The sequence below is a fragment of the Neoarius graeffei genome, chromosome 24, assembly GCF_027579695.1.
Source record: "Neoarius graeffei isolate fNeoGra1 chromosome 24, fNeoGra1.pri, whole genome shotgun sequence".
Classification (NCBI taxonomy): domain Eukaryota; kingdom Metazoa; phylum Chordata; class Actinopteri; order Siluriformes; family Ariidae; genus Neoarius; species Neoarius graeffei.
The window spans coordinates 33475063-33488612 of NC_083592.1; the positions used below are offsets into that span (position 1 = coordinate 33475063).

The 13550-nt window shown below is 40.0% G+C and overlaps 1 protein-coding gene across 1 annotated transcript in view; it reads right to left on the reverse strand.

Moving 5' to 3' along the window:
• Positions 1 to 13550, reverse strand: part of adgrv1 (adhesion G protein-coupled receptor V1) — a 415446-nt gene that overhangs the window by 358482 nt on the left and 43414 nt on the right. Inside the window, exons 2-3 of the mRNA XM_060907086.1 lie at positions 11674 to 11861; positions 7906 to 8055 (exon numbers count right to left, since the gene is read on the reverse strand). Of these exons, the coding sequence (XP_060763069.1) occupies positions 7906 to 8055; positions 11674 to 11859 (336 nt within the window). The 5' untranslated portion in view covers positions 11860 to 11861. The remainder of the gene's footprint in view (positions 1 to 7905; positions 8056 to 11673; positions 11862 to 13550) is intronic.

Genomic DNA, 13550 nt, shown 5'->3' on the forward strand with positions numbered 1-13550 from the left:
TGTGAGCAATGCACCTTCTCCATACAAACGCTTTGTCAACTGAGCTTTGGTAGACCACCAGCTAAAGTTCTGAATAACTAATAAGGCAGATGTGACGTCACATGAAACCCAGCAATAGAGGACTATATAGTGAGCTCATTGGTAAAATGAAAAAAAAAAAAAAAAACGCTTTCGGACACTAGTTCGTCACACTGATATTTACATCATTACTGTCGCACAATTAAAACGTGTTAGATCAGTCGGCTGGTGGGTTTTGAAAATAATAAATACATGCATGTATTTTTGTGATAAAGCGTATTTCTCACATTAATAAATACAAAGTACTTTGTGTCTGACGCATCTTTCAGTTTTTTAAATCAAGGCTGAATACTTTCTTCTTTGCCGCTGCCTTTTATTAAATCAAATTTGAGGCTTTTGATTTGATTTTTTCAGTGCAACCGCAATGCATGATGGGATATATTGCTTAATTAGTGACCTTTGGTTGTACACTACTTTTCGTGATGCATTGTGGAATACTTAGAGTGCACTATATAGGGTGTAATAATAATTCTCACTATACATTCGGACAGCACTATAAAATGGTGACTTCACTATATAGTCCACTATATAGTGAGTTGGGAGTGGTTTTGGACACAGGGTGGGTTTGATAGCACGTAATATAGTTTGCATATCGCTTATCCTATATGTATTACATCACTCTACCCCAGGGGTGTCCAAACTGATCCATAAAGGGCCGTGTGGCTGCAGGTTTTCATTCCAGCCATGCAGCAGCACACCTCATTTGGCTTATTCAGTCAACTGACACACCCACCCTTTAATCAAGGGTGGGTGTGGCTGCAAGTATTTGACTGTGTGAAGACAGTTCAGTTGATTGAATGAGCCAAGTCAGGTGTGCTGCTGCATGGCTGGAATGAAAACCTGCAGCCACACGGCCCTTTATGGATCAGTTTGGACACCCCTGCTCTACCCAGTGGAGAACGAGCATTGAATATGGTTTACGATATTGCATGGTTGTCAAGACAACATGACATCACACGTTGAAGACGTAAAACTTCTGCGCGAGTGAGCGACTGGGACGATTTGTAAACAAACATGGCTGCCAGGTTTGCTTTGTTAAATACGGAAGATTTTGGGAGAATTTTGAAAGAGAAAGACGCGTTGAACACCTGAAAGGAATGGGTATATAATGGCTGGGGGTTTTTTTTGTGGTATATCAGATAAATTCCATTCAGCTAGCATGATACTGAACAATTCAAAGATGAGTTCAATATCATGCTAGCTGAATGGAATATATCTGATATACCACTCAACGCCAGCCAATATTATTGAAATATTTATCTTGTTATAACATCAAATGTTTCATTTTATAACAAGATAATTTATATTGGTCAGGATATAATGTGAAACTCACCACATGAGGAAACGGTGCATGGAGAATGGATAAACTGAGGAATAAAGCTCATTTACATGATTTGATTAAGTTCTACTTCATGCACAGGTTGAAACATGGCGAGATTCTGCTGTTATTGATCACAGCGGATGACGCGAAATGTGCCAGTTCACAGCCGGAGTACGTATCACAGGGAGTCCACCTCCACCTGAGGCCAACTTATCTCCTTACAACGTGAAATGTTTCATATTATAACGATATAAGTTGTCTGTGAAGGTTCTCAGTCATCCAGGTCATCGTAAACTGGAGGTGCTAAAGAAGGAAACTGGACTTCCTTGAAATTCTTGAAGAATTCAAGAATTTGAATTCTTTAGAAAGCATGGACTCCATGTAATTAGTTGAGGTAAGTTTAACTAATTTGCTAACATGAACTGTCTATAATGAAGTTAGCATGTTTTCTTTGCTAATTCCAGGCTAGACTCGTATCAGTTCCAGGAGCTATCATACAGTATACTGACAAGACAGCAAGGCAAATTCCAGCAAATATTGGTTATTTACAGAAAATGTTATGTCAGATTACTTTGAGTAAACTATTTAAGAGTTATTCAATGAAATCGAGCCATACATGAGCTGGAGTCGGCTATAAGCCATGTACGATGAGATTGAGTGGAATAACTGTTTTATTCTATCCACGTTCACTGGATTTTCAGAAACAGAGCATTTTTATTTTTACTTTTTGCAAATTCGATAAATAAAAACTTTATACAAAACGTCCGACAAAATCGTCTCTGCTTAGAATGGAAACAAACCGGTGAAATGACAGTAGCGATTTGTGAAAAATGCTATACTCTTGAAAAATAAAAAATATACATTCTTACCACATCAAATACTTTCATTCCATATTTTGTTGCTTTCTTGGGGTTTTGTTTTCGAATAGAGTTTTTATTTCGTCCTCGGTTGGTTCAGCAACACGCTCCACCATTTTGTTTTTCTCTACTCACGGTATATGAGCTGATAGCCTTGTAGTAGAGTAGCCAATCAGAGTGCATGATCGCTCATATCCAGTGAATGTGGATAGAATAAGTATTGTCAGTCATGACCAACAAACCTACAGAGATCGAATGATGGTTTTAGGCAAAACAACATTGTTGCTTTTGAGTAAAAATAATTTTCGAACAATTTTACAAGTAAATATTTCAGTTAAAGATACACTACCATTCAAAAGTTTGGGGTCACCCAGACAATTTTGTGTTTTCCATGAAAAGTCACACTTTTATTTACCACCATAAGTTGCAAAATGAATAGAAAATAGAGTCAAGACATTTTTCTGGCCATTTTGAGCATTTAATCGACCCCACAAATGTGATGCTCCAGAAACTCAGGCCAAGTTTACATTAGACCGTATCTGTCTCGTTTTCTTCGCGGATGCACTGTCCGTTTACATTAAAACGCCTGGAAACGCCGGGAAACGGGAATCCGCCAGGGTCCACGTATTCAATCCAGATCGTGTCTGGTCCGGTGCTGTGTAAACATTCAGAATACGCGGATACGCTGTGCTGAGCTCTAGCTGGCGTCGTCATTGGACAACGTCACTGTGACATCCACCTTCCTGATTCGCTGGCGTTGGTCATGTGACGCAACTGCTGAAAAACGGCGCGGACTTCCGCCTTGTATCACCTTTCATTAAAGAGTATAAAAGTATGAAAATACTGCAAATACTGATGCAAATACTGCCCATTGTGTAGTTATGATGGTCTTTAGGCTTGCCATCCTTCCACTTGCAAGTGGTAAGTGACGCGCATGCCCGACATGCACTGAGATCACACACACAGCGGCTCAGTCCCGAATCACTGCTCGTGCACTTCACTCGCGCGCTCTGTGAGCTGCGCAGGGCCGGAGTGCGCACCCTCCAGAGGGCACTCGCTGTTCAGGGCGGAGTGATTTGGAGCGCAGGATGCCTGCGGAGCTGAGCGTATCCGTGTATTGGTGTTGCTGTGTGCACGCGAATCGTGTATTGGCGTTGCTGTATGCACACTAATCGTTTTAAAAACGTTAATCTGATGATCCGCTGATACGGTCTAATGTAAACCCCACCTCAATCTGCTCAAAGGAAGGTCAGTTTTATAGCTTCTCTAAAGAGCTCAACTGTTTTCAGCTGTGCTAACATGATTGTACAAGGGTTTTCTAATCATCCATTAGCCTTCTGAGGCAATGAGCAAACACATTGTACCATTAGAACACTGGAGTGAGAGTTGCTGGAAATGGGCCTCTATACACCTATGGAGATATTGCACCAAAAACCAGACATTTGCAGCTAGAATAGTCATTTACCACATTAGCAATGTATAGAGTGGATTTCTGATTAGTTTAAAGTGATCTTCATTGAAAAGAACAGTGCTTTTCTTTCAAAAATAAGGACATTTCAAAGTGACCCCAAACTTTTGAACGGTAGTGTATATTTCTTAAATACTTGAGTACATTTAAAAGTAGCAAACTTCTACTTGAGAACATTTTAACCTGGATATTTCCACTTTTAATCAAGTCCGATTTTGACACACTAGCTACACGTTCACTTAAGTAGCCTTTTCCCAGTCCTATTTCCTCCTCTGTTCTGCAGTTATATTTTTCTTTTTCAGTCATTGTGTGTCACTGGAAGCTTAATTCCAGGCCAGTGGTTTTCTCATACTGATTCGCTTTGCATCATTTCCCTTTAATCTTATGGTCCGAGGAGTCGTGCCTGTCACTATGGGTTCCCTCTCACAACAAGATGATGCTTTCGGCAGTCGTGCTGCTGAAGTGGCATGACTCAAACCTGAAAAGGGAGCTACAGAAGAGACATCAAAGGCCATGCTAGGGATTATGGGTCCTTTGACCAGATTAGAAAAAAATAAGAAGCACTCAGTTTGGCCGTGTCTCGAATTGCTTTGAGATTCTTCTGTTTTGAACAAGAGTACAAGAGAGATCTGTAGTGCGCTAGCGAGATTTTAAGAGCAAAGTCCGAAAAAAAAAAAACCCCAGAGCATACAGATGGTCGCATACTGCATGCATGCAGAACTAAAGAAAGAAATCATTCATAGCATAGACCTCCCAAAGAGAGGAATGGCAACCAGAGCTACAGTCAACTCCAGAATTATTGGCACCTTTCAAGAAAATGGTTAAAACATGATCTGTATAAAACTAATAATTGACTCAAAACAACTTGAGAAAATACTTATCTTTTGAATGAAAGATGCTTTATGTAAGGATGACAAAAATAGCTTGTATTCATAAAAAACAAACAAATAAACTGTCATTTCTGAAATTATTCTCATTATCTCGCCCGTGACGGAATAATAGAGGCGAGGTATTGCAATCAGTGCGGTTTGTTTGTCTGTTTGTTTGCATGTCTGTCTGTTAACAATCTAGTGTCTAGACGGTTGCACCGATTGACTTCAAATTTTCAGTGTAGGTGGGCAATGGTCCGTAGATTACCTGATTAAATTTTGGAGGTAATCGGGTCAAAGTGAAGGTCAAGGTCATCGGAAAGGTCAACCTTTCGGTCAAAATAGCATATTTTCCATTATAATTAACCATTAACCATTTTAATAATTACATGATAACGTTGAAGAAATTTGCAGAAAACCACCAGGTCGTTTTCTCATTAACAAACCAGCGCTGACGTAGGATTCAGAGGGAGGAGTCCCGCACGTGACATCACGAAAATCAATGTTTGCCGGGAAAACCAAATGCCAAGTTTTTTCAGAGGCGGACCAATTCGCCTCAAATGGCTTGATTTCAACTGAATTTTTCTGGTATTGCGCAAGGTAAAAAAAATTGCACAAAATGCAAAATGTGACAGATATTTGGCCAAAGTTTAATATAAAATAGGAGAATTACATTGATCTTGCTCCTGAATTTACCCGTGATATGCACTTTAAGGCCAACACGGAGAGAATGAGGAGGAGCTTCTTCCTTCAGGCTATTCAGGCTCTTAATCAGGACAACAATAACAATAACGAATAATAAAGGACAACAACAGACAAGGTCAACTAGGTATCATCACCACTTCACCCTCATCCCCCCATCTCTTACTTCTTCTTCATGTAAATTAATCTCACTAAAGTACAATATATACATTACATTTCTATAGCAATTATACCTCTTTGTGCAACCTAATTATAGTGCAATATGCATTTCTACATATTCGGTACAGTGCAATATTTATACATATTCTGGAGATTGTATACTAGCAAGTTACCCAGCATTGCCTGGGTTTTGCAAAATTCTGGGCTGCCCTCAGACTTCCATGTCAAATTTGGTGAAGATCTGTCGAGAAATGGTGATGTTAACCCAAGACAAACAAAAATCCAAAAATCCACCACCCAGAGGCCCACTGGGGACCCCCTGGGGCCCGTACAAGAATTTTGTTTATATCTGCAAAATTCTGGGTCATCCCTGGACCTACTTGCCAAATTTGGTGACAATCCGTCGAGAAATTTTGACGTTAGCTCAAGACAAACAAACAAACAAACTTTGCCGCTTATTATATAGATTCTACAGTGTATATTGCAGAGCTATTTAACAGTTACTCCACGAAATTGAGTCGGACATGAGCTGATAGCCAACAAGGCGCATAATGCCAAGTCAGCTATAAGCCATGTACGACTCAATTTCGTGGAGTAACTGTTTTGTTCTATCCACATTCACTGGATTTTGAGAAACAGGGCATTTTTATTTTTATTTTTTGGAAATTTGATAAATAAAAACTTTATACAAAACATCCGACAAAATAATTTCTGCTTAGAATGTAAATAAACCAGCGAAATGACAGTAGCAATTTGTGAAAAAATGCGAAAATAATAATTCTTGAAAAATATAAAAAAAAAGATATGTTCTTACCATCAAATACTTTTATTCCATATTTTGTTGCTTTATTTATTTAGTATTTTTTGGGGTTTTCTTCATCTTCTTTTGGGTTTTTTGGCAGTTGGCAAACCAACTTAAAGGTGCATTACCGCCACCAGCTCGTTTGGAGTGTGGAACAGGAGACATGGGGGGGGGATTATTTTAGCTATTTCTGTTTCTTTTAAATACTTGAGAACAATTTTTGTTTTAGTAGAGTTTTTATTTCATCCTCGGTTGGTTCAGCAACATGCGCCGCCATTTTCTTTTCCCCTACTCACGGTATATGAGCCGACATCCTAGTAGTAGAGTAGCCAATCAGAGCGCGTGATTGCTCATATCCAGTGAATGTGGATAGAATATATATGCATACATATTCTGTATATTCTGCAGAGCACTCCATCATCGCATTCTTATTTTTTGTTCTTATTTTTTATTGTATTTATTACATTTTATTTTACTCCCTCTCCTTTTTTACCATCTTCACGACCTAAGAAGCGTTGCAATAAGCATTTCACTGCATGTAGTACTCTATGTGAGTACGTATGTGATTGTGTATGTGACATCTATTGTGTATCTGTATGATTGTCCATCCATCCATCCATCCATCCATCCATCCATCCATCCATCCATCCATCCATCCATCCATCCATCCATCCATTATCTGTAACCCCTTATCCTGTGCAGGGTTGCAGGCAAGCTGGAGCCTATCCCAGCTGATTATGGGCGAGAGGCGGGGTACACCCTGGACAAGTTGCCAGGTTATCACAGGGCTGACACATAGACACAGACAACCATTCACACTCACATTCACACCTACGGTCAATTTAGAGTCACCAGTTAACCTAACCTGCATGTCTTTGGACTGTGGGGGAAACTGGAGCACCCGGAGGAAACCCACGCGGACACGGGGAGAACATGCAAACTCTGCACAGAAAGGCCCCTGTTGGCCACTGGCCTCGAACCCAGAACCTTCTTGCTGTGAAGTGACAGTGCTAACCACTACACCACCGTGCAACCCAGTATGATTGTGTATGTGACAAATAAAATTTGAATTTGAAGAATAGTGAGTGAGAAAATGTCATTTCATTTCTAAGCCAAAAAAGTGTTATTCCGCTTGCATCAAGAACCATGAAATGCTAATCAGATGAGACCATGAACACCATCAGCACGTTTGGCTTTAAAAAAAAAAATGGACATCGTAAAAAAGCCCACAAACTCACACAAACTGTATAAAGTACAGCGGTGGATAATTGATACATTGGGGCTATTTTGTGGCTGGTGTTTCAGGCACTCTTGACAAAATTAATGGTTTCGACTACCAGGATATGACAGCTTAAACCCTGGTTGCCTCTAGAAGGTAAGGCCTTGGCCATTGATCCCTTTCAAAATGTCTCCAACCTTGTTAGAGATTACTGTCAGCGGCTCAGTGCTCTTATTCTTTGGTATAGTAATATGTCAGTGCGTCCCCATATGGAGAAGCTAAAACATCACTGATTCAATATTATTCTTTTTAGACATTCATTTATGCTCAATTTCACAAAGGGTTCCAATAATTCTGGAGTCGAGTGCTGAAAAATGACTTTATTCTTGATTACTGTTGAGACCACAAGTACACATCCACAAAGATTTACCTGGAGTCGGAGTTCAAACACAAAGGTTTCATCGGCTTCAGGTAGATCATCATCCTTCACGGCGATGAAGATGGTTTTGCGTGACTCAGAGGACAGGAGGAAAGCAGCTGCAGTGGTGGCCTCAAAGTCTCCGGTGTCTTCACCCTGCAGCTGCAGCACCACAAACCACATTTTTACCACTGTCACATCCAATTTCATCAAAGATATCGTACATTCATGGTCCAGGTAGGACGCCCACGTTGGAAAATGACCAGTTAGATGTAAATAAGTACCCCTATACCCTAAATATAACTTTAGAATAGGTTAGGTTTGGAGGTGGTGCTTGAAAGTTTGTGAACACTTTTGAATTTTCTATATTTCTGCATAAATATGACCTAAAACATCATCAGATTTTCAACAGATGACCAAGTATAATATTTTTGTCTCATTTGTTTAACTGGGTTCTCTTTATCTACTTTTAGGACTTGTGTGAAAATCTGATGATGTTTTAGGTCATATTTATGCAGAAATATAGAAAATTCTAAAGGGTTCACAAACTTTCAAGCACCACTGTACATTGTAAAAAGAATCCTGTATATGGATCAAACTGGTGTTTATTTTCATTTTCAGTTTGAATTACTCTGTGGTGTTGACTTAAACAGTCTCACTGAGATGTAGCTCTGACTTAATATGTGACGTGCAAAGCAATAGTTTCGGCTTTAAAGCACGGACCGCGAGTGGGAACTTCTCCGATTTTGGAAGCTTTTTCCTCATTGAACATTTCCATCTGGATGACAATTAACATTTACAATAATGCCACCCACGAGAAGAGTAAAAAAGGTCATGCATCTTCCCTTCTTGCTACGTTGTGAATGATTTGATTGAGGAGCTACACTAGGATGCTTAGCGTGACATTTAGCACTCTTTGTTGAACAGTAGGCAGATTTGCGTTGTTATGCTAATTATACCCAGATGTGCACAGCAGTGCGCGAGCACATGAGCAGCAAACAGATGGTTGGGAGTGGAAACCCAGCCCATGCACATCTGCTTCGCGCAGTATTAGTTCTGTGACACTTTGCTCAAAGAATTGCGTCTTCAAGTGTAAAAAACGCCATTGACAGCTGACATGTATGTGAAATTATGGGTGTAATTTCCACTATGGATGGGGGGTATGTAGTCCTGTTTGTTACATTACCTACCATGACACGTCACTGCTATAGAGATCTTGCAGTCACGTGACCGGAAAGTACACAGCCGCCATCTTGTCGGTCAACAGCACAGCTGAATACTGCTGCACTCGTGTACAGAATGGATCAATTTCAACCGACGGACTACACGGCTCATTTTTCTAATGAACAGATAACTAGATATATGTCTAAAATAAACGATCTACAGATTTGTGACCCTTATGGCTTTCCGGACGGAGTTTTCACGACCGTGTCAGTGGATGTTGAACTGCCAGAGGTGGAATACCCGGACGTGTATAATTACCTCATCAACTTTCCCTCGCTGTTCAGTGGTGAAGCACTGCGGCATGCTTATAAATCTCTGGACAGTTATCTTTACAGAAATTCAGGATTTGTCAGCGACTCAGATGTGGCATCTTGTAAACAAGAAAATGATCCTCACTGGATGGGTAAGTCACTTAAGTATTGAGTATAGCACTGACCAGCCGATTATAGAATAGAATAAGGTAATTCCAAATCGTCCGTCTTGTTTACCTGGCGTTGGAGAGGTAGAGGCTTGGCAGTGGAGGTTTGAGTGGCTGTTTTCTGAGCTTAGTCAACAGGCCGGCTCTGCAGCCTCGCTTTTGCTCCCGGCACCGCCTCCTTCGCTTTGCTTCCAATAACAATCCACGGAGACCCCGCTGGTCTTGCTATCTCGTCCGGAATGTTTTTTTTTTTCTCTTGTCCGGAATGTTGTGCATGCGATGGAAATCGCTACAAACCGTCATTTTCTGCTGGAAACCAATGTCCAGTAAGTCCATACGGTTGTAGTGGATATTGAAGTCCGGTACAGACGAACAACACGCAAAAATACACACAAAAAACATAAAAACGTGCACAGGTAGGAAGAGCTTGTAGCCGCAGCCGTTGTAGTAGAACTGTATATAGTAGGGTTTTCCAGAAGAAAAGGCAGAAGTAGAAGTAGAAGTAGAAGGCGGAAATATGGCGTTTGACCGACAAGATGGCGTCTGTCACAATCTGGATCGGCTGTGACGTCACATGCAAGTGCTCCATACATTAGCCTAGCTGCCTTAACCAGGTTGCATTTATTCTTCCATTGACCTGAATGGCTTCTAGAAGTAAACTACTGATTACTGATTTATTTCAATCATGTCCCTTTGGTGTTCGGGCTTTATCTTTCTTTACTTTACCTTTGAAGCTTAAAATAAACTGTCGTTATCTTTATTAGTATTATATACAGCATGTTCCATGTTTCTTTGTAATACTTTTGAGTTGACGTGATTCTTATTACCGGCTTTATTCTTGAGCTATACAGTTTCTCCTTCTTTGTTTTATCTGCCACTCTGCAGGGCTCGACATTAACGGTCGCCCGACTGTCCAGGACAAGTAATTGTTTGGTCCAGACAAGTCAAATCCACATCAGCTTGTCTGACGGGACAAGTCGAATTATTCCCAACTCTCCTGGAAGTTCTGGAACTCTCCTACTGTACATAGCGGCTCCATGACGCTGGCAAATTAGACACAATATCCCGGAATTCATCGCTCTGAATTCATTGACACTGAATTCACTGAAAGTGGAGAAATAGTGATCAAATACGTTAATAAAATAAATATCTGTGGTGATTCTTCATTTTATTCTGACATTCATTGTGTTTTTCTTTTGTATGAAACACATTAACACGTGATCGTAAAATATTTCAGGGGAATTTTACGACAGTACCGAACTCACTCACGGTTTGTTTTCATTCACAATGTGATTCTATCCTACTTATCACATCCAACATGTTTTCTTTTGGTTTCAATTCTTTAAATTAATTTATACTTCGATTTTTACTGGATTAATCAAGATTTAATTTTACTTCCTCCAGAGACTAACTCTGAAAATTTTATATCAGGTAAAGGGTTAGAATAACACACGCACCATAATGGGGCTTTGGATAGTTTACGTTTATTGTTACAATTAAAGTTTGAGTTTGATTGAAAAATTATAAATCATTAAAGCATAGTGATTATCAAAAAGCAGGTATAGTGATGATAAACTCTGTTAACCACCTTCCTTTCACCGAACTAGTAAATACATAGTAATAAAAAGGTTATGGTCAGGACAAGTGAAAAATCTTGTTGCTTGTCCGACTGGACGGGTGGATTAAAAGTAGTCGTATCAGATGCTCGCTGGCCGTGCTGTGAAAATTGTTGGTGCTGACACTCATCTAAGTTACCAAATCTGTCATTGCTTAACTCTTGAATATTTTCTATCGTGAATACTATCATTAAAAAGCATATAATCTCTGCTTTCTGCTTTTTATAATCTCTTAGACTCCTAGATCAGATCTTCCTGGCTACTACAGGACACAAAGAAATTCCTATCCCATTTGTTTTTGAAACAGTCTAAGCATTGCTCTAAATTATCTCAATGTGATAAAGTCTTCGATAAATTAATAAATAAATTATTACTTATTCAGTGTGGAGACCAGTAATGATCCTGCACCTTCACACCTACACTTGTAAAGTCTCGCTTCTACAAGACAGCACCAACTCCTTGTACTACTGCTACAGCTAGAATTACTTCTCGTAAAACCTGATCCAGTTGGGAAGAGCTTACCAGGATCAGAGCAGTGACGTTGATGGGGTCTCCGACCCTCTCCACCACCAGGCGTACTATAGCTCTGCTACTCTCATTCACCACAAACTCGGTCTGGCCCTGGAACCTCAGCTCTGCAGACTCTGACCTGGCACCGGGGATGAGGAGCACCAGGAATAAGCCAGCTAGAGCCAGGACCCCTGGCATTCCTGCAAAATGGAGACACACACAGATACTTACTGTAAATAGCTGCATTGTAAGCAGATATCTATAAATGAAAACTTGTAAATTTATAACAAACTTAAACATTCTTAATCTGATTTTTTTTCTAAAAGTATGCAAAAGCATGTCAGAGTATACGAAGTGCAGTGAATGGTAAAGGTGCTAGAAAATATACAGTCTTGTGCAAAAGTCTTGGGCACATGTAAAGAAATGCTGTCGCCCAAAAATGGCTTAAAAATAATGAAATGAAAATTTTCAACATTAAAAATACTATAAACAGCAGTAAGCCATAATAAATGAAAGAAAGTCAATATTTGGTGTGAGATGACCCTTTGCTTTTAAAGCTAGACTGCCTTTCAGATTTTTCAAGTGTAGGTCATAAAAATAATTTTCCCCGGCACCCAATTATTTTTGTTTAGTGGACCGAAAGCTACTGAATTCGAATCACAGACTTCCAGTTTTATGATTTTTTATTTTTTTTAAATAGAACAATTAATGAATTTGTGGCCCTGAATTTGTTCTCTGCTATGCATTTCCCTGTTTGCGCAAGGAATTATGGGATACAAATTTGAAACAGGAGAGAAAAATGGAGGCTGTGAGTGCGAATGAAACATGAAAGACCGACTACAGTAATGGAAAGCGAGAAGAAAAGACGTTATGTTATATACGAAGGAAAGGAAACGCAGGACCAAACTAATAAATATCGGCGGTCAGCGAGCACCTCGGTGTGATCAGCTGTTTGTTTAGTGACTGTAACCATGGGCGCCGCCGGGGGGGGAAAGGTTAGAACAATTCTAGGGGCCCAGCACTGCCATGGGGCCCTTTAAGGGGCTGATAATATGCTTTTAATGATTTTAATAAGACTTTTGAAATAACAACAATGCAATATTCCATCTGGTAAAATGAGCTAATTGAACAAGGTTGTCTATTTCTTGAGTTCTTCAACATATTGTCATTTAACCCTCCCCCTTTTGCGAAATGGTACGGTCCAGTTCTGGTAGAAGTGCGATGCGTTAAATCTGTGTGCTGATCAGTGCAACACTACTTGCTGCTGTGTCGCGGTGCAGCAGCCAGCCAGCAGTGGAGCGCGTACAGTCTATGATCGCTAAATATGAAGAGTGGCTGGCAAAAACGTAAAGAAAGGCAGCTGAAAGCTGAGAGGGACCGGAGAGGCAGGCAACTGGTCACTCAGTTTTTCCCAAAGAAAGGTAGCTATCGCTCACATGTGTGTTCAAAATATTAGCCAATGGTAAATGAACAGTATGAACGTGGTTGGATTAGCCTATCAAGAGAACACTTTTACAGTTTGTACAGTGACATTTTTTCCATTTTAATAACTGAACTGATTTGTGTGATAAACAAGATGAAATATTACGTTATGCTGGTGCTAATAACTAGTGCTAATAACCAGTTTCATAACTAATGGGGTGCCCTAAATATGCACAGATTCAGCCTCAGGGGGACCTCCGCCCTACCAAACCACTGAACCCCCCTTTGGAGAAGGAGGTAAGCAGCAATACAACCCATAAATGCTTTAGGATTGAAGTTTTTAATGAGCGAGCGCCATATACAGTTTGCTAGATTAAAGTGTTGCTAATAACGGATACCAGTCAAGTGTTTGACATGGTTACGTGTGTGGAATGTTCACACGTTCTAAACCATTGGTTTCAAACTGA